Source organism: Nymphaea colorata, chromosome 3 (genome assembly GCF_008831285.2).
Source record: "Nymphaea colorata isolate Beijing-Zhang1983 chromosome 3, ASM883128v2, whole genome shotgun sequence".
Lineage (NCBI taxonomy): Eukaryota > Viridiplantae > Streptophyta > Magnoliopsida > Nymphaeales > Nymphaeaceae > Nymphaea > Nymphaea colorata.
This window is the reverse complement of record NC_045140.1, coordinates 14758073-14780055: the sequence shown is the minus strand read 5'-3', so window position 1 is coordinate 14780055 and position 21983 is coordinate 14758073. Positions and strand designations below refer to the sequence as shown.

Below are 21983 nucleotides of genomic sequence, written 5' to 3'. Positions count from 1 at the left end.
GATTGGGGTAGGAGTTTGATGGAGGCACATGGGATGCACATGCTTTTTTGCTCCAGTAGGACCTATCAGAGAGTGTCCCGCCCATGTGCAGCAGGGAACAAGAAGCCAACGCCAACATAAATGCACTCACATGACTCCAACCAAGTACATAGCCTTTACCTAACCCTTACTTGCCCCTATTATGAATGAAAAATCATTAAAATCTATACAGAAATATCATAACTTGGCATACAAAATCCTCCTTAAGCCCAGTAGCTTATTGGAGTCATGCTTTTATGATTTTGAGTTTCTCAATGTGGACCTTTTAGAGCTTGGTCTTACTTACTATTAACAATCGTGCAAATATAATCAAGTACAACAAGAAATTTGACACTATATTATTGAGAACGATTTGCGGAGAACCATTAAGGCAATGTTTCCAATCTGAGATTCGAGGCTATCACAGATCCGCAGTCTTCCTAGAACTGTGGATCTATAGTCCATGGTTTTGACAACATGTTGCGGATCTCGAATCCACAATTGTGAAATCCACTTTTGCTGCAGCAGTAGATTCACCTAATTTAGACTTTAGATAACCCACGAATCTCGAAATAGAAAGCTAGCTATCAAACATAGCTTAGGCTATAGAGGCAAAAGGAAAATCTTTAACCACCTCCATCCCTTTTTGTGTAGGAGCAGGCCATATTTGATGTTAATCAAAGCAGCCACATATTCGTAACAATACATTTACCTATTTGTTGCTAATTAGAGTGGGTGAAAAGTACCCCAAACAGTTCCCCTTATGAGTATAACTCGCAAGCTTATAAGTAGGTGATTGGTTTTAGACTTTTTAAAGGAAGCAAGTCAACAGTTCAATAACCACAGCAGATCTCTTGGCATAAACTAGTAGGCTTAGCCCTAAGTCCAACTTGCCAATTTAAATACTTGTAAATGTGCTTGTTGGACTCGAAGTTAATTTGTATATGTGTGTGTACCTATGTATGTATGTATGTATGTATGTGTGTGTGATTGCACGCATGGCAAGTGCTTAATGGTTATCCAAACACAATGGGCTTGTACGGCTGCCGACTTGGGATTAATAATTTGAATATAGTTGTCGTGGCACAAATTTCGAAAAGTTAATTTCAATGTATAGGCCACCCCCATCAATATAGGATCCTTGAAGGTCCACATTTCAAACACCACATGGTTGCATGCAATTAATGGTGGATGCCAACTTTGTTTCCTCAGGAAGGGAAAAGATTTAAATGCCAGACCTACAGCAGGCTAACCGTTATGCCAAGAGGGAAATAAACAGGCCACACCTTCACATTGATTGGAGTTGTATGGAAGAAACGGACCACAATGGTGGCATTTCATGTGCTTGAAACCATGCGGTGTTGTTAAGTTAAAAATACAAAGCCACCATCAACTTATGTCAACCAACTCTCAACTCTCAACCTTTAAATGACATGCATATGTGAATATTAAACGTCTTTGGTAAAGAAGAAACGTCCCTTTCTTTTTCAAGCTATTTTTGTCATTATATAAAAACTTATGATCATGATGACTTTTCTTTAGGTAATCCTAGCCACAAACTTCTCTCTAATGCAATCGTTATCATAAGAACAATGTTAAATAGTTGACAATAAGTTAAAACTAGGCAAGATCAACAGTACTTGACGTATTATTATGATACACTGATATGGAAGACGGGGAGAACATACAAGGGAGGAGAGATTCGAAAGCTTGTTAAAATCGACAACAAGTAATGTTCGTTTGCCCAAACCGTGCATGTGCCCATGCTGGCGTGCGTGTCGTGTGCGCACGAGGCGGAGAAGAGAGGGAGAAAGATCCTTCAGACCTTAGAGTATATTTTCGAATGATATTTTCTTTATTTATAGGCCGCACTAGCTACAAAACTAATAGCAGTGAACCATGGCACAAAGAATCTTACAAATTTAGCAATTTACTATTTTCGATCGGCATGTCCTTTTGGACCATTTTTAAAGATGTCTCCTGTTTATCAAGTGCAACCCTTTGAATTTTGATTCCTTTTTTAAAAACCTAAATAAACTGGCATGGCTGTATATCATCGCACACGCATGCATCGCACGTGCATTCACATGCTTGAAACACACATATACACATAACTCCACTGCTTGGGCTCATCAATGTAAGAAAAAAGATATTGGTGTTGAGAAAAAGATGGTATGCGGGCCACTCCCCCTTACTTCAAGAGTCCATCCATGGCTACTTCGATACCTAATTATGTGCTCTTGCAGTGCACCCTTTAACTTGCGTCACATATGTCTTTGTTTTTAGTGTACATGCCCGTGGTAATTGAATTGACTATGCATCATCTATATGTCTTTCATGCCGACAAGCTATGCCATGCCCTCGAAGCTTAGTCTCTCGACAAAGATTTGAAATATTTCGATATATAAACTGGGTTGTCAATGATCAATGTTGTCAAGGCATTTGGGAACTGGGAACTTCGAATTTTCTGTCGGGGATTACCTGAAAGAGAGCCGAATGGTTTCAAAGTCCAAGGTAGCATTGGAGCTTGAAGAGGTTACTATGACTCTTTAACTTAGGGGCCTCTACCCATAAAGCTAGCTGAAGGACGTAGCACCCATGAAAATGGATCTGGCGGGATATTGCTTTCATACCACAGCCCAACCAGCTATATTATGTCCCTTAAAGGGTAGCTTTAGCATTCTCTATCAAAATCTTTCAATAAACAAAAAGATGATGAACTCGAGAACTGCAGCTCTATTCCCCCTTCTGCTTTGGATACTGTTTCATCATTGAGGCATCAATGCCTGAATTTCGCTCTGCCTTTTCCGGCATGTCGCTGCAATTTTCTCAACCTGCAGTCAACTGGCCATGAATTTCACTAGACTGTAGGCCAAAAACACAGTCGAAAGCTGAAGGGAGGGGTCCCGCGGGAGGCGCTCTCCCATGTGCCAATATCCAAGTCCAGCTACCAATCATCAAACTCTATGCACAAAGGCCACTACATAAGAAAGGGAGGAGAGGTCTTTTCATTGTATAGGATCTCCGAGCCTTTCTTTTTAACTGGTAAAAGGTTGTTGATTTATCTTCTCCTTTATTCGATGAAGTGGAATGCACTGAAATTATGGGGGTTCGCCACATCAAATGTTTTTTTCCTCTTACTCAACCTTGTGTTTCCACTCGATTCTGCCGCAATTTTTCTGCATTAGCTTCCGACTTGACTAAATACTTTTAAGGGTAGGTCTCCTACCATAGGCTCAAGGATAAAAACCAGGCCCCTTAAATTTTGGTTATAGAACTATTTTAAACCAGATAAAAAACATCTTAATGTCTTTATACAACTATTTGATATAAACATGCTTTAGTTTAAGTTATTTTTATACAAATGAGGATTCTTCTATGATCATATGTTATATGAGCCGTTCAGTTTTACTTATTATGAGAAAGTGAATAAATTCAAAAAGTGATTAACTTAATATATATTTCTTATCAAGTTATTCTTGAGATTATATTTATAAGATAGGATCACAAAAAAACATCTTAATTTTTGCATTTATGTAGTTTGGTTTTTGTCTCCGATTTAGTAGATGGTTGAGAGAAAAATAAGAAGAAAAAAGTGTTAACTAATATTAGATGATGAAAATACCCATCAAAATTTTCTCTTTTTTTTTCTCTTAATCAACCATCATGTTGGAACGAACGGTACAAATTAGATTATGAAAGTACCAGACTATATATATATATATATATATATATATATATATATATATATATATATATATATATATATATATATATATATATATATATATATATATATATATATATATATATATATATAATATATATATATATATATATATATATATATATATATATATATATATATATATATATATATATATATATATATATATATATATATATATATATATATATATATATATATATATATATATATAAGTGATTGGTAGGTACTAAACCACTTGGGTAAGGGATGAAAAGCATACCTCTAAAATTAATGTTAAAAAGTGTGTTAAACAAAATATGAACATTTTAATATGTTTATAAACACTAATTATTATAAATCATGCTTTACTCAAGTCGTTTTTGTAAAAATAATGACCTTTGTACTACCAAATTTTGATGTTATAAGAGACGTTCATTTTTTTACTATTAGAAAAACACTATTTAAGTAAGAAAACAACTATTTAATATATATTTCTTATCAAATCACTCTTAAAATAATATCCATAAGGTTAGATTTTCAAAAAAATATTTTAATAATTAATTTCAATAAGTCTTGTTTTTTGTCTCTTATCCAAGTGGTTTAGTTTTCACAAACTTTCCTGTATATATAAGAAGAAAATACCATTTCATAAAAACAAAAGGCAATATCCACAAATGTCAAAGAGCCCTCCTTTCAGTTCAAAATGAAGAAATAAAAAATTACCATTCTTCACTTGTGACATAGCCTGTTTTAAGCGAAACTTGTTATATACACTACCTTCGTGTATAGGGATTCAATAAAAGTAAAATTTATCAGTCTTTATATGCATATCTTTATGACCAATATACCTCTTTAAGTAGTAAAAAAAATGTTTTCATTTTTTGCTTTACTCATAGCGTTATCTCTCATAAATATTTTATTATCGCATAAACATTATCCCATTTTTTGTTTAGTCTTACCTCATACATCCGTCCATTATCTCATAAATATTATCTCATACTTATGTTTAACGTTATCTCATAATTTTTTTGTTATCTCATAAACATTATCTCATACTTATATTTCACGCTATCTCATACATTTATCAATTTGTTATTTCATTATCTCATAAATCTTTTGTTATCTCATAAACTTTATCTTATACTAATTTGTTATTTCACGTATATGCATATATATTGTTTGAGCATAAAAGTAAATGTATATGTTGGTAGTAGGGTTGTGAACGCCGAGTTGGCGCACGTAACTCGGTTTCTGTTTTAAGGGGCAAAACTCATGGACAGTCAACCTATCTCTAAGTTAAAAAAAAAAAAAAAAAAAAAACACTTGAAACGGATAAAAAGGGGTTGTCAAAAAGTTAAAAAAAATTTAAAATGTACATTGCTTTATAAAAAGTTCAAAAATACCACAACCCTTTTTTTTTTCTTTGGTGCATACTTCATGTGTGGTACACAGACTTGTGCACGCAACTCGATCACCATGGACTGTGTCTTCCACCATGAATATACACATCATACACTAATCAAGCCCACCCACTTATGCCACCAAAACAAGAGACTATCTCAAGCAGGAAGCTTAACGTGTATATCATATTTCAAAGTCAAGGCTAATCTTGCTACTCCACTATATTTAAGGCTGTATTGATTACCTCGAATCTCAAATTGGTAGTCTTGTGAAATCCATTGTTCAGACTGACAGCGGATAGTAATATAATGGATTTCAGACCTACGGTTGAATATAAAAACCACGGAGTTAGAGGGGAGGAGGTTAGACAACAATCCACCTATCTGAGATCCAAGCGGATCTCAAAATCGCGCTGGATCTTTCATCAAAGCGATCAAACCCAATATGATGGATAGAGGACATTGAAAATTTTGACAACTGAAAATTTTCCTATTTCATGTTGATCATTGATGTGTTTTTGTCGGCCTATAAAAAGGTAAAAGATTCCTAAACGTATGGCTATTATATATTGCTACAACAAATATTTTGGGCATCATGCATGGAAAAGGCCATGTTTTCGTTTGATATGCCTCTCATAGATTTAGAAACTTGCTCAGTTTTATTGCCGTGGATCTATCCTGCAGTTCTGGCCGTGAAATGAATTAGATGTGGCTCCTCTTTAGAAACGTTAAAGAGTGTGCAATGCCGATCACATAAATTGATGTTTGAAATGTGCTTTGGTGCATGCTGGGAAACTGAATATACTGCTGGACATTCCGCCTTTCTTTCTGTCCCTGGCTGATCTTGTTTGGAGAGTTGCAATTGATTATAATTATGCTCAAATATGTGCTCAAGGACCCATTGCATGAAGCACGCTTGGAGCAATCTCATGTAAGTTGCAGCATATATGTTTTTGCTATATAAATTAAGTGACTTTGCTAGCAGGAGATCTGTTCACTTGGCTAGGGGGTTAGAGTCGAAATCTTCAAGTTGCAGAAGGTCAAGAGTTTGATAACCGGGTTCTGTCAATTTTGGCATAATCTTGTAGCCGTCTGCCTTTAATAGTCGAGACTCCATTGAATAAGAATTAAGATTCAGTCCTTTTGGAAGAGACTAACGGGCAACTTACATTGGTCGGTCAATTTTGGTCTTGATGGAAATAAAGCATTCTTCATGCAGTAGTTTAGATGAATAATGAATTGGACAGATCCAAACCTTGAATTTCAACTTACTAACTGGCTGTAAACAAATTTGGTCAGAACCAAGAAAACCCTAAAATTAGAGGGATGGAGGGGAGAAGAATCTAATTAATGGTAGGATTCAGACTCAACATGCTCTGCAATTTGTATCCAAGATCAGAATCCAAACTAAGTCCTTGTTCATTAATCCGAGCTGGTTGCATGTAGGCATATATTGTTGGTACCTTTTGTACATCTCAGGATCTAGACGACCCACCAGAGACAGAGAGCTATCTATAGAGGACACATGCAACAAATAGAAGAGGGAGAGATTAGCCAGAACAACAATGGTGGGTTTAGACTTTTACAGGGTTTGCTTAAAGGACCTTTGATCATTTAATCTTCCGAATATATACATATATATATATATCGACTAGGCACCCCCTTAGTTGTCCCTTCTGCCAGTCTAGTAATTTCAAGGCTTGGTGGGAACCATCTTCATAATGGATGAGTGGACCCTTCCATCCATTATGATATTATGTGAATGGCTCATAACCACGTCCCAACATGTACATCCAATTCAGGAGTCATTGACTATTTCTTCTCCATCTATATCCCCCAATTCAATATGCTTGCTTATCCCAGTATTAGTATATCTGATTAAGCTAGACCTGATGGAAGTCTAGTTCAATAGTACATTATTGGACGCAGACCAAATCGAACCCGTTTACATCCATGAATAGAAAGGGCAGCTCATGGGGAGAGAGGGAGAGAGAGAGATCTAGAATGGCAGCTGTTACTGGCGAGAGACAATGGCAAACTCTAGGTACGAACAGCGCAGAAAAACTAGCAGTGTATTCATGTGGAATGACGCACTTGATAAGGAGGGGAGAGAGAGAAGCACCTGCTGTCATGGCCCATCTTCCTGTTTGAGTGATAAAGATGGAGCATCAAGTGGTCCTGGAAGCCAAGGTACATGATTCCTTGTGGGGAGAATGGAGACACGACTAACTCTATGCTCTCCTGTAATGCATTCACGTGGATGGCAAAGCTCTCCAGCTACCATCTTAATCATTCATCCCCCCTTGAGCCTCGAGCAATCTTCTTTCCAAGCGCGCACCTCTCTCTCTCTTCAACATGATGATGCGCCTGTTGAAAAAGAATGGCGAACGTGGTTGTTTTCTTCTTCTTTTTCTTTTAAAGACTCACAGCCAAACTATCAAAGGGAAAAAATCCAGTGATCGTCAATCCTCGTGATGGTAATGGCAGAACTGTATAATTCATTCAAAATTGTGGAAGGTGGAGGATAACTTTTACTCACTCGGAGACACATCCAATGTGTGTATATGTATCATATATATATATGAAAACGAATAGCTAGCAAATTTAATAAGAATCAAATGGGCAGCCGTCGATCCAAGGGAATCAACTGTTGGAGATGAAATTGAAAATATCTTTTTTTTCAAGATTTCAAAATATCCACTTGCAAATATTAAAATCAAAATGTTTTTTCAAGAATCTAAAATACTCCTATCATTTCCACGAATACCCAGGGCGACCAAGTGCACATGTTTGTCGTAGACATGCAAGATACGCATGTAGCTTGAGCTTTCTCGTTACCTGCGCGAGAGAGAGCGTATAGTTTAGTTTTGATTTTTAGTTGAAAGTTTCGAGTAAGGGCAGCAGGGATCATGTGAACGTGCTGCCTAGTGCCTACTGATGCAGGCTGGCTCGTAGGGCTGCTGTTTATCCTTTCTTATTTCCCTCTTACAGCTAAGAACATTGTCCTCCGACCCGGTCGAATTGTTAGTTGTTAGTGCTATCATCATCATTACATATATATATATATATATATATATTCATTCTATGTTGTTAAAAAAAAAATCTGTCATTAAAAAACAGCCGTCACATGAGCATTAGTGATCATTTTTGTTATATTAACGAATTATGGAGTTTTTATAATGCTCCAATTTGAAAAGTTTAGTCTTCTAACTAAAATTGTTAATAATATTAGTGCACTCATAAAAAATCTTACTAGGTGATTTGTTATCTGGTTTATTGCCTTTTTTAGAATTAAAACTGAAGCTACCAAGGAACCATTTGGGGATTGGTCAAGCCAACAGTGCAAGCTCAGTGTGGGGGCAGACAGGTTGCCACAATTAGTGTTAGAGTTCGAGTCAACACTCGAACCTAGGGTTTCACATGCTTAAACATATGTGCCTTAATAGGGATGAATTAATATCACACTAATCACTAAAAAGTTTAGTCCAGTATTTAAAATTGTGAGAAAATTTAGAGAACTGCTAAGTGATTTGTTGCCTTAATTCTAACCTTTTAAGGGATATAAATGAATGGGTTGCTATCCGTCAAACAAAGGGCTTGAGCCTAGTGTAGAAGTTGGCTTTGAGCCTAGTGTAGAAGTTGGCTGGATCATGGCAATTTTCAGCAATGAATTATGGTGTTTTGAGCGACTAATTTTTAAGTTGTTCGGCAATGTGTTTAACCACACCTAATTGTTGGGTCATGCAAGGCATCGGGCGACTGTGATTAGACGGATGCCAATTGTTTGAGAAGCAATCGTGGCTGTCACCGTTGCAGGCAAGAGCTCGGTAGTTGCACATTGTTTCTTGTAACATGGACTGCAAAGTGAACTCTTTAAACACATTGATGGAATTGATTTCTGAATCAAATCACTCAGCCCATGAATTAGAGAATCAGAAAATCAAACGAGTAAAAATCGTTTGTCAATCAAGTGAAAATTGGAATTATATTTTTTATTTAAGAATATCAGGAAGCAAAACCTGAAAAGGTAGGAAAACGCACCATTTAGAAAATAACATATGAAGGTGTGCCAGGTGGTTCCTAATTATCGTTGAATCGGTGCCTGTATCGAATGGAAAAGGGTCCAACCTCCCAACTAAATTGACCGATATAAACATCATTTAGTGAAAGTCCGATTTCACGTTCCCTACAAGTGTGGATGGCTGGGATTATTCATATAACAAGAAAACCATACTTCTAATGTGGACCGCGACGTTGGTGTGAACTTTTGTTAAGAGAAAATTTTCTATACAAGAAATTCAAGGCACCTGATGGGAAAACGTCGTTGCAGTTATGTTTTCTTGTGAAACCAAAATCATCAAATTCAAGATTCTGTTTGTGTTTTAAGCTGTGGCAAAGGTATTGTTGGGTCTTGGGTGATCTCTATCTATTCCACTGCATCATGTTCTGCGAACCACCACAGATCTGGATAACTCGTTTTTTAAGAGTCAAGATAATAGTTGGTGCCTTTAAAAAGCACTCGATCAAAGCTTATCATGGCGCTTAAGATCGCGACGGTTTTGGACAAGTCATACAGAATTGCTGAATATACATCGCTTTTTGTTTCAGACTAGCAAATTAAACTACATACTTGCTGGAAATTTGGGTGCGGAATGAGGATCAAGGATGTAATCGGGCCCTTGTTTCAACTCCGTTGGCAAGGTGCACCTTTGGAATTACATCTCACGGGCTCCGCTTGAACAGAACAATGAGTTATGTGTATGGAAGTAGACCAACTATTTCTATAGGCAAACAGCGATCTTCCAATTCAGCAAGGTAACTGTTACCATTTGAAATCCTCCAAACTATCCCAACCGACAGCCAGGATTTCTTTAAGTATCTTTGAGTTCGTTTGGAACATAAAAAGATCTCAAAGTCAGAGCAGAACATGGTTCTCGTAACCCCATTTTTTCTCATTTTAACTGGTGAAATGGCCTTTTACCTCGAGATCTAGAGCTACACCATGGGGAGCTGGCGAAAATGATCTGGTATCAACGACTGTGAAATTCATTCATCTTAAAAATCGTTTAGCTCAGGGACTAAGTACACTCATTGTGGTCCGGATAACCTAATTGAGATCCTAGAGAAAGCTTGTGCCCTGGTATTTTTGCAATCGGTGTTAGTGTAACTGAAACTATTTCTACAACGTGATGCAGAACAATACACTTCTATGAAGCTTCAAGTATTTTCGTGTTGATGGTTGAGATGCCGTAAAATGGTGCACACACGTCCAATTTCTGTGATATGTAGATTTTTGTCCAGTTCACAACTATGAGTCATAAGGCGTGTACTTGAGTTAGTAGATCAAACTTTTACTGGACCCTCGCCACGGATCTCTTTCCCTCACTTGCTCACCAGAAGACAACACACACAATGTAACCAAGATCCGTAACTTTTACTGGACCCTGGCCACGGATCTCTTCCCCTCACTTGCTCACCCGCAGACGCGCACACACAATGTAACCAAGATCCGTAACATACTTGAGAAATTTAATTCTGGTTTAAATTACTTTCGACAACTCTTATTCCAAATATTTGGTATGGAGCTCAAAGGTTGCACCAAAATTCGGAACATGTAGAGGTTACAGTAGTAGGAACGGGACAAAAGGAAAGCAAAAATAGGTGTTAGCCAATGGTCCGTCGATACCAAGCTCTTTATCGCATCACCTCTTCAAAAAAAAAAAACACGTTGTCGAACCCTACACGGTATAGTGCTGCTGCATGTTATCAATGTCCAAGCCCTTCAGCTTCACCACCGACTCCACGTGTCCCTTGAGGGTGTGAAGCTCACGAAGTCTGCAAAACAAGCGAAGAATGCGTTTAGGCAAATTGTTTCACCAACATATGCAACCCTACTGACTGACAGGTAGTAGATATGGGAAAAGCAAATACCCTCAACCCGTGCTTTGCCAAAGCAAACTTAACTTTTCCAACCAAAATGAGGATCATTACCCATTGATCTGATAAGTTGATCGAAAAAGCTAATACAAATTGTGGGGAAATGGTTGCAGAAAACCCCATTTCTGTTTGAAATCTAGGCTTCTTCGAGTGAATGTAGCCTACAGTTTTAGCATACTCAAGTTTACCCCATTTTTATTCGAAATCTAGACTTCTTCGCATGAATGTAGCCTAAAATTGTAGCAGATCAAGTTTTTTCTTCACTAACAAAAACCCTCTTAATGGCTTAACTACTCCAAACACTACATGGACCTTCGAAATGGATTCTCCAGGAGAAAATATATAAAATTAGGTGTTTTTCTACTGGGTGAATGCGAACCTTATCTTAGTAGCATCACGTAGAAGGGATAAAATAAAAGTACAAGTTCGCATACCTTGCAACTTCTGCACGCCTCTTGGCCTGTTCAGCAATCTCGGACAGCTCCCTGTAACTGCTCTTCTCATTGAACAGGGCAGACTCTGGAGGTTTAAGCCCATGCAGCGTTCGTTGAGCAAGAGCCCATTGAGCTTCTCTTTCCTCTTTTCCGTAATCCTTCTTGGTGGTGAATGCAGTCTGACAATAGGAAAATTTGCAGGGAAGTCAGAAAATTTCTTGAGAAAGCAGCATGGAGAGAACGGGGCAAAGGCAAAAAGGGAGACGAAATAAGAATGGAAGAAAGAGGAAATCAGCATCACCTTGTTTTGGAGCAGGTTGTCCCATGCCTTTCCGCTGAGAACATAGCGTACAGCGAATTTGATCCAATCAAGAGGAAAATAAAAGACAACACTGTACAGCCAGATGACACCAGCCCATCCCCATCCGCATCCTTTAATCCTTGCAAAGCCCCAGTGTGCATAGACAGCAATGAGAGTAGCCACCTTGTAAAGGAGAAAAGGTTGTTTAGGATAACCAGTAAATAATACCCTTGTGTTCAATACAGCCTCCTGCTAACACTGATGATGAATGCATACATTCAAAAACTACGTCTTCATAGTTGTCTTCCACTAAGAATTCCCAATATATATATAATGGCCAGACAAAACAAGCTCATACCAGTTGTGCAATCACAAAGGCGCTCATGAGAAGGAGACCAGGTCTTTCTATAAAGGACCAGCTGCGAGAACGGGTGACAAAGATGAGGGCTTGGCTGACAATACTGACTTGTAGATACAATGCAGCCATCATTTCATCACTGCTGTGTCTTATCGATCTCACACCAAATTTATCCTGTAAATAGCAAAGTAACCCCATGAAGAGCCAAATCCAGGCGGCATATAATGACACACAAGAGATACTATAATAAGAGGTTCCGTTTCCAGAAAAAGTAGGCTGAGAGAAACCAGATCACATTTCTGGATAGATGACCCAAAATTTCCATTCAGGTAAATTACTTCAGATCGTTGAAACAATGTACAAGGAAATTCAGCATTGTAAGGTCAGTAAGGTATCAGGATGAATGTGCACATAATCTTTGAGATGTGTAAAGAAAAGGCCAAAGTTCCCAATAAGAAACCTAAGAATCAAATGCCTCTGGAAGAGGAATTCTCGCAATCTTGGTTTTTATACATGACTAAACATACTAACGAAGAGAAGCATGAAGTTTGGCAATCCCATCATTTCATAGTTCACTTATTTTCACACTCGTAAGCACTTACCGGGAAAAAATCTGTGTCATGCATAGCCCAGAAAAATATCACAGTCATCAGACCCAAGTAACCACCAAGGACCACACCAGTAGCAAAAATTTCCTTCAGCTTCCAGCTATCAGGTAGAGGAGATGGTTTGACACGATCTTTCGATATCGTCATGATGGTTCCTAAAGGTTGTGTTGTCACAAACATTGTTAGTTGAAAAGACATTTTCAAGAAGTATCTATGCCAGTTTAACAGTAGCACAGAGAATAAGACTAACCATCATTTAGAATGGCAATGATCAGGACCATGAAGGGGGAGAAGTCGAATTTCCAAATCAGTGCAATAAGCATGAAACCCAGCTGCATTTTCAGGATATAAAGGAACTCAATACAGAAGCCAAGGGGATAATGACCACGCAATATATTTTTGCACGGGACAAAAGCAAAAGAAGCTGTTTAATGGTACTTACAACAATACGTATTGTGATGGAGACAGCATATATCTGCAAACACATTATCAAATCCAAATCGTATCAGTCACAGCCGGTTAGGCAGAGGACTTCAAGCATGTTAAACTAGTTATTAGCTCATGGCAAATAAGTAGCCTTCCCGTGGCATAAGCGTCAGTATAATTAAATGTTTGTAGAAATATCATAAACCTTCCAATTTTTTATGGAGATGGACTTGCAACTGAAGAATAGGCATATGCCTTCAGAACTAAAATGTGCAGGATCTGCATCAGGCTTAGTTAAATTCGGGGCTTAGGTAAATTTGTCATGCCTATAACCAAGAAAGATAAATAGGGACATGAAGAACTGATCTAACTCTTATCTTATCCAATATAAAGCGACAGAACGAATCGTTGGATTCAAATCTTAAATCAATGCCACTAGCGAAGATCAACCCATGTCAGGTCGATTGGCAACTGAGCTCAAAACTAGAGCATTATTAACCAAGTGCGTCACTTGAGAGTCGGTCTCGTGGGGTCCAACCAAATGTAGTTACAAATAAAAAGATAAATATCATGATATTTTGAAAATATCGTGGAATGAAAATACAACAATAATATCATGCGATTTTAAAAAAGTCGCGTTTAGTATATTTTTGAACTTTTCTTTTAAGATTTTTCTAACTATTTTAATTTTTTACCAATATTTTTGTAAGATAATTAGTAATAAAATTTTCAAACTTTTTGGATTCCAAAAACTTTCCCAGAAAAACAAACTTTTCAATGAACACTCGTGGAAAAGCTTTGAGACAAAAAAAAGGGTATTTGTGACTATGATCAGTCTCACTTGCAATTGTTAGGAATAATGCTATAAACAGTTACCGTATAGTTCTTCATCCTCTGAAAGATAGCTCTGCTGGTCAATACAGCACTGATAATGACACTAAGACCAGGTTCAGTGAGAACAATATCCGACGCACCCCTGGCTGCATCAGTAGCATCGGCAACAGCAATTCCAATATCTGCCTTCTTCAAGGCAGGAGCATCATTCACTCCATCTCCAGTCATTCCACAAATGTGCTTCTTCTCTTGCAATTTTTTTACGATTTCATACTTGTGCTCTGTATCCACAAGTTAGGCAATGCCCAAAGATCATAATTGAGCATTGATAAGAAATGCTGTAATTGGATTGCTTGAGATTCTAGTCAGGATGAAAAAACATACCTGGAAAAACTCCAGCAAAACCATCAGCCTTTTCAATCAGCTCATCAACAGGTAGTGCTTCGATGGAAGCATCTTTATTCTGACCAAGCAAAGATGAGGAAGGGTACATGTTTGTTCCCATTCCAAGCCTTCTTCCTGTTTCCTTAGCAATAGCAAGCTGATCACCTGCAAACGTGGCACGTCACATAAGCTAGCCTCAATATGCGTGCATGTGTGTTTTTGTGTACATGAACAGAGAGTGAGAGAAAAGGATGGATGGACGTTCATGTATCTATTACTTCTTTGGAAGCTCGTACATGCACTTGTCCAGGATCATGGTCAATTTGTTAAGCTTTAGAAATTCAAGAATATTAAAGTTTGGCTGGATTAAAGTAATCGTTTCTTTAACAGCAAGAATTTTTTCGGGTGTTCGCCTGACAGTGCGATGGAAACACGCATGCAAGCACATATGCCCATATACATTCAAAACTTCTTTGTGTTACCAGGCTGATTTCTCTAGTATATTCAGAAGCAAATTGCCTTAACGATGATCAGATATTGATAAACAAGATATACCAGTGATCATCTTCACGTTCACACCAAGATTGAGAGCTCTACGGATGGTTTCTGCACTGTCATGTCTTGGTGGATCAAACAATGGCAATAACCCTACAAACTGCCATGGTCCACCAGCAGACTCTTTGTTTCTTTCGGGAACCTCCTGATGCAGATCAAGAAATCACATGAGCAGCATTCCATCATGAAATGATGCAGCAGAAAGTCATGCAGGAATACTGACAGACCTGTCTTGCTACAGCCAAAGAGCGAAGGCCACGTTCTGCAAACTTGTCAATCACAGAATGCACCTTGCGCCTAACATCCTCCTTGCAATTGCAAAGAGTCAGTATCTGCACAGTAAGCACAGGGATTAAACAAAAAACCAAGTTAGTTTCACGGCTTAGCTAGAAGAAACTGTCGGTCTTTTCTTGGGAGTTAGGAATCGAAAGTCATTCCAACTGCTGGATTACCTGTTCAGGAGCACCTTTGCTAGCACGGTGCCAGCTTCCATCTGCTTCAATATAAGTGAGAGCTGTTCTCTTGTCCACAGGGTTGAATGGCAGGAAATGAACCTCCCTTATTCCTGCTCGTGCCTGCATAAGAAATAAATTCCTTGAGTCAGATGAAGGTTATCATATGAATTATGTAAAAACCAAATATACACCCGTCTCAGCGTTCTCGGTCTACCTCTTTTGGGTCTGCTAACATTCCAACCATGGCAGCATCAATGGCGTCCTGGTTTTCAGTTCTTGATGCTCTAGCTGCAAGCAAAACGGCGTACTCCTTGTCGACACCTTTTGTAAACACCTAAAATTTTGCAGCCACATTGAAATGAATCAACCAGCCCCAGTCAAGGTTGGAGAAAAGGAAATAAATAAAACAAACAAATTAAGACCTTACCTCGATAAGATTTTTGTCTATGCTAAGTTTATTAAGAGTTAACGTCCCTGTCTTGTCACTGCATAGCACATCCATGCCAGCCATCTCCTCAATGGCAGTCATTCTTTTCGTGATGGCCCCCTGCCAATGTTGGCAAACATAATTATCAAGCTCACAGCAGTTCCAAATACATTTGAAAAAGAGGGGGAAAAGTAACGGAGCTAGGAAAAAGTGACTACCTGTTCGGACAGTCTATGTGAACCGATTGCCATAGTCACAGAGAGAACTGTAGGCATTGCAATGGGTATACCACCAATCAAGAGAACTAACAGATTATCAATACCATCTCTGTATCTCCGGCGTTGAATTGGATACATCACGATGATTTCCACAACCATTCCAACAGCAATGGAGCAGATGCAAAAGTTACCGATGGCTGTAAGGACCTGCAGAGTAACAAGTGGACAATTTGTTAAATGAACATCACTGGACTTCACAACCATGAGTGGCTTATTCAACACAAGCTAATCCTAGTCAACTAGCAGCAAGACTAAAATGTTTTCCCGTGCGTGAAAATGGATATGCAGGATGCAGCTGATATAAATATAGGACAAACCATAAAAGTCGTAAGCTGAATTCACAATGTTGAGTTTTTCCAAGAATGATTGAACATAAAAACTGAAAAAATCATCAACGATCACCAATTTGCTTACAGACCTTTTGAAAGTGCCCAACTTGATTGGTGCTGTCAACCAAATGAGCTGCTTTTCCAAAGAAGGTATGTACCCCGGTTGCAATGACAACAGCTTCAATCTCACCTTGCTTGCAAGTAGAACCAGAAAACACCTCATCTCCAGGATTTTTTGTAACAGGCAACGATTCACCAGTTAAAGCAGATTGATCAATCTTTAACGGGTCTCCTTCTAGCAGACGGGCATCAGCAGGAACAATGTCCCCAAGTTTGATGCTAATGATATCTCCTGGAACAAGGATTGCAGCATCTTGCTCGCTCCACCTTCCATCTCTAAGGACCTGCAACCAAGAGAAATGCCAAAGAGAAAAGAACTCATACTCAATCCATTTGTGAATTGGAACGAATCTTGTAAGTGCAATTGAAGTGTAATGCAGGACAGCCACAACAAATTTCATCAGTTGCCAATACTTCATTAGCCAGGCTACTCTGAAAGTTGAGGCTTCATCATATGTATACTTGTTTACTCCTCTAGTTTATCATTAAGAGAAAATTCACTCTTGGATACCATGCAACTGAATCAAGCGGAGAATGAACAGATGCTCTTATTATTCTCTCTGAAATTAAGCAGCCCGTCTTAAGATCACTGACCGAGAGGAACGGAAGTGGGTCCTATAGTAGTGCATTTATTTATATGATGAACCCTGTTGCTGCTGTCTTCGAAAGAAGAAGATTTGGAATACCATTGGTTCTAATGAGGCCTAACCGCGCAATGCGTAAGCGTAGGAGAAGCCTCTACACGAATTCTGCAACCAAAATAACTGAAGTTTTACCTTTGTTTTCGGAGCGAGACCTGCCATCAGTGCAGCAGCCGCATTGCCGGCGTTATTCTCTTCAATAAAACTGATTGTGGAATTGATAACCAGCAAAACCACAATTCCGACGAAGTCTTGCCAATCTGGGGGCTTCCCCTGTCAAAAAGAAAGGCAAGTTCTTATTCGTAAGGGGACAAAGAGATTTCGTGGTGCATGATTATGCCTGATATGGAAAAAAAAAAAAAAGTTTTCAAGTTTGCACAAACCCCTCCGTTTGCTAACGCGATTGCCATCACCGCTGCACTCTCCATAACCCAAGAAAGCGGGTTCCACATGAATCCTAAGAATTTGAGAATCTTGCTCTCCTGCAGTTACACGAAGCAGCTCAGCAACAGGAAAAAGAGTTTGACAGGAACGTTGAAAATTTAAGATGCTTGAAAAAATAAATTACAGAAAAAAATGGAATAGAAATAATACCTTTTTCTCTTCTAGCTTGTTCGGTCCAAATATTTGGAGCCTGTTGGCTCCTTCGTCCGATGACAGACCTTCCTTGGTGCATTTGAGCTGCTCGAAGACTTCTTCGATCGGAATACGTTCCTTACAAAAACAAGAGCAAATCACGGTTAGCACGAAACTCCACCGTTATCTAGTTCTCATTCTCATTTTCTACCGAAGCAGCGCTTGTAGAAAGTTAACAGGAATAACGGACGACGTCCAACGGATGAAAAACTTCGTAGCGTAGAAACTTTTCGATATAGCTAGCAGCAATATATCTATCGCGTATGTAGAAAAACATCAATAAATTTTTAACCCATAAAATGATAAAATAAATACGAATCCCGAATAGCTAAGCCTATATCTATATCTTTAAAGGGCACTTTTTATCAAGTTAAAATAGCGAGAAAACATGATCTGTTCCAAATAACTGATTTTTTAAAATAACATCGGCACGCCTCGTTCTTGTGACCGTGCCAAGGAAACATTTAAGTTAGAAAGAAAAAAATGCCAAATTGCCAACACGAAGTACTCTGAAAAAATTTTGGTGGAGCCCAAAGGACAGATGTATAGCAACCAAGAACCGTGGTTAGGTGCTATGGCATGCTCGAACGAAATTACTTGCATTACGAAGCACTCGATTATTATTTCACATACTATTGGAGCACACCCGGTCCAAGAACATCTGAGCTCCGACTGAAAGGGTAGCTGCATCTAATACCAAATATAGCCCGCCTATTGTCTTAACAAAAGATAAGCCAGATGCCTTGTAATTATCATCCTAATCGTTTTCCTGGGAATTTTGTACCACCCCCAAACTTGGTCAGATCTTGTCAAGCGCGCTACAATTTTCCGATAAAATTCAAATCGCGGCTTTAATATTTTTAACGAATATCTATTTTGAAGCTTCTCATACCGTCCTTGAGGTCTGAAAATCTGGAATTGAAAATATATTTCTAAAAAATATATTTCCTGAAAACAAGAACTTTGCGATTCTCAATTTGAACTTTTTACCCGGCTTGAGAAAAAACTGAAAGACGTACCACAGAGGAAATGAACTGTGAACCACAAAAACAAGAATATGCGTGTTTTTGGAACAGAGAAACATGCACCAAATTCGAATGCGCGGGCAAAAGCGGTAGCAATAACAGTTAGGAATCCTGTATTACATAATTTCCAACTAACGGCGCAAAAATCATAGAGGAAAAAGAATCCTTTTCTTTTCCCTAAAGACTGTACTCGGTCCCCCAACCAACCAGAAAAAGAAAAAAGCGTGGCCACTAAGCCGCGCCGAGAAATGGCACGGCGGGGTGCCACTTCACATCCATCCTATTCCTACTCTCCTGTACAAATTGTCATCTTTTGCGAATTTTCCTACACAAGCTAACCTAATACCATAAAGCTTTTCTGGTGGCTTTTCAAAAAGGCTTGCAAGCGTTGAAGGTGAAGCTTCTTGGAAAGAAAAGAAAATTGACACGAAACGGATCCACTGTGCAGGTGACGCAAAAAGGAAACAAAAAAGAGGAAAAGGCGAACAGGCAAAAGCCGTGACCTGATTGATGTCCATGTATGCGCCCACTTCCTGTCCAAAAAATTCGATTCGAGTCTCAGGAGCATATGCCTCGCCTGGTTTGGGAACAGAGTCCACAACTAGGCATCTCTTTACTCATTTCATTGCTGAAAGTAGAGGATAAAGAGCAAGCACGACCAGGAACACAGTCTAGTAAGGTGGGCCCGCAACCAACCATGGCAGTCACCAGGTCCGAACGGCGGTTCAAAACTCAGTACACTCGCCCAGTACCTTTATTCATTAGGCGAATATTTGCCCATTATTGAAAAGGAAGGCCACCGAACCGAAACGAGGGAGCTGGCCCCGGAGGAGGTGGAGAAAACAAGAGCCCGCCCGTAGTTGAGGGAAAAAAAAAAAAAAGGCAAAGGCCCTCAACGGCCTCCGCCGTGATGCCCGTGACCCAGCGGCCCGGAGGTGGGTCCGCAGCGGTTCCACTGATCGTAGAGCCCGGCCGGCAGTTCCCAAAGTCAACCGCGGGAAAACACACTCGCACGCATGATGCAGCTGTTGCATCTCGGAAAACTAACAAAGTCTCTAGTCGGGCTCGTCGGTAGACCGGATTGGGTCTAGAGACGCTTTAGTCTCCGCGATAAACCTCATCCAGTGACCTTGCTTCTTTTAGAGCCACACATCTTCAAGCGTTCAGCTGCCGGCAATCCAAATCACGGATGTCATCCAAAAGGAAAGATAGAAAAAGGGAGCCGCCTGAAGGCACCCCGATCCTAACCAGCCGGGCTGTTTTGGCCACCGATCATCGCTGAGTCGGCCGTCCAACTTCAACAGATGCACCGTTGATCACGGTATTTCCCAGCAGTAAACGAGATGCGGTAAAAACAAGAAACTGCGTTTACGTCGGTAATTAGAAGGGCCTGACATTTATTTATTAAGAACGAACGCCGGAAAGATTAGTTAAAACAGTGAAAGAATTGACTGCGAAAATTCTTCGCTGAGAAAGTCTACAGCTTAGCTAAAGGAACAAGAAGAATATGGCAACTTTCAGAACAGTGCCCTGACTTGACTACTGAGACACCAACAAGCAAAATTATCACAGAACGAAGATTAAAAAATAAAAGTAGGTCGAGTCCAGGAAGGCTAAGTTCTCGAAGATGACAAAAAAGAAATCGAAGACCACCAGTTGTATTCGCCATTAAATAAGAAAACAGAGAATCACGATCGCTCGAAGAAGAAAAGGAAAGGAAGCAAATTTCCACTGAAAACCAGAGATCAGTATCCGGAAAGCCATTTCATGGATAAAAATAAGAAAATCCAAATTATTAACCCCTGACCACATGCATGACAACTAACGAATCTTCTAAACTGTATATATATATATATATATAAAATGACCTCAGAAAGGAGCGGGATTCATGCATATGCAGTCTCAGTCCGATAACTTTCCCAATGAATTAAGATAAACAACTGCACAAAAAAATTGATTACAGTGCATCCCGATTTTCAAATTCCAGAAATATGAACGAGATGTGCATACTTGGAAAGCCGATACTATAGACAGAAAGAAAATTCAAAACAGATATATATTCCAAATATATCAATAAAATTTTCAAAAACCATAGGAAAAATGTAAAACGAACTAAATTCAATACTTAGCCGAGAAAGATGACAGAGACGCCACAAGAAAATCCTTCTTACGCTTACAAGTGCAACAAAAGAAAAAGCATAGCAATGAGCGACGCATTCAGCAACCATATTTGGAAGAACCGGAACTAAAACATGTTTTGGGGCCAGAGAAATAAAAAAAAACATCGATATTGAGGCAAGTTAATCCGAAGGGAAGCACGTTAAAAAAAAAAAAAAAAAATTCGGATGACACGAATATCAAATCAGAAAAAAAAAAAAGCACGCCAGGACTGAAGTCGAAAAGCACTAAAAATACAACAGAAAAAAAAAATTAATTCAACAACCAGGAAAAGCAAAAGGAAGAGCGTGTCTCACCAAATCGACGTTCTCATTCTTGATCTCCTCCAGCGATATCCCTTTATCGTTCCCCATCGTCTCGCTTAATTGACTCCCTCCTGCGTTTTGAGTCGGAAATCTGAAGGCTTCACCAGTCCCCTAAAGCCCAACGCTCATAGTATACTTCCCCAAAAATAGCGGGGAAAAAGAAAAGCAGAGAAAGGGGCGAATTACAAGCAAAATTCCTCCCTAGTCTCTCCTCTCTCGCACCACCGTCCGCCGCTTGCTCTATCTCTGCTTTCCTTGGGCAGAGACGAGTTACGCCGAGGAGGACGACGGCCTTCTCCGCTCCTACCATATTGTTTTATACCCTCTCCCGGCGCCCTCCTTCTCCCTCCCCCGTATGAACGTTCACTGGTGGGACCGCCTCCCCCTTAACCTTAATGACCGATGACGTGTCGGTGGACTTCCTAGAGATTCGTAGTCGGAAAATCGACGTACCAGATGCGATCTCCGCCATCGCTCGCGGGTCCCGCTCTTCTAGTCAACCCTAGGCTCCTCGCGTCTCAGCCGTTACCGAACCGACCACTGAATGGATTGCTATTTACGGATGCACCCTCCCCTTCCCGTAGTTGCCAGGTTTGTCCTCCGTCATATGCAGAATTGGCCATCG

At 39.3% G+C, this 21983-nt stretch overlaps 1 protein-coding gene across 1 annotated transcript; it reads right to left on the bottom strand.

Moving 5' to 3' along the window:
- Nucleotides 1-10644: 10644 nt before the first annotated feature.
- Nucleotides 10645-21664, bottom strand: LOC116250558 (plasma membrane ATPase). The gene is made up of 20 exons (XM_031624266.2): nt 21350-21664; nt 17809-17928; nt 17598-17696; nt 17350-17487; nt 16543-16857; nt 16065-16271; nt 15847-15966; nt 15634-15753; nt 15417-15539; nt 15192-15296; nt 14965-15109; nt 14410-14574; nt 14068-14306; nt 13208-13240; nt 13016-13097; nt 12760-12920; nt 12158-12331; nt 11800-11982; nt 11499-11677; nt 10645-10962 (listed from the first exon to the last, which is right to left on the bottom strand). Exons 1-20 carry the CDS (start codon nt 21404-21406, stop codon nt 10866-10868), a joined length of 2862 nt encoding a protein of 953 aa, XP_031480126.1. The 5' UTR covers nt 21407-21664; the 3' UTR covers nt 10645-10865.
- Nucleotides 21665-21983: the final 319 nt, after the last annotated feature.

What these genes read in the sequence shown, in the direction of transcription:
- LOC116250558 (XM_031624266.2), bottom strand. Translation starts at nt 21,406, where the DNA reads ATGGGGAACGATAAAGGGATATCGCTGGAGGAGATCAAGAATGAGAAC. An exon ending in GCAAAGGTGCTCCTGAACAG is followed by an intron (nt 15,297 to 15,416) that starts GTAATCCAGCAG and finishes CTTACTGTGCAG; the next exon opens with ATACTGACTCTTTGCAATTG. An exon ending in AGGCGTGCAGAAGTTGCAAG is followed by an intron (nt 10,963 to 11,498) that starts GTATGCGAACTT and finishes CTTGTTTTGCAG; the next exon opens with ACTTCGTGAGCTTCACACCC.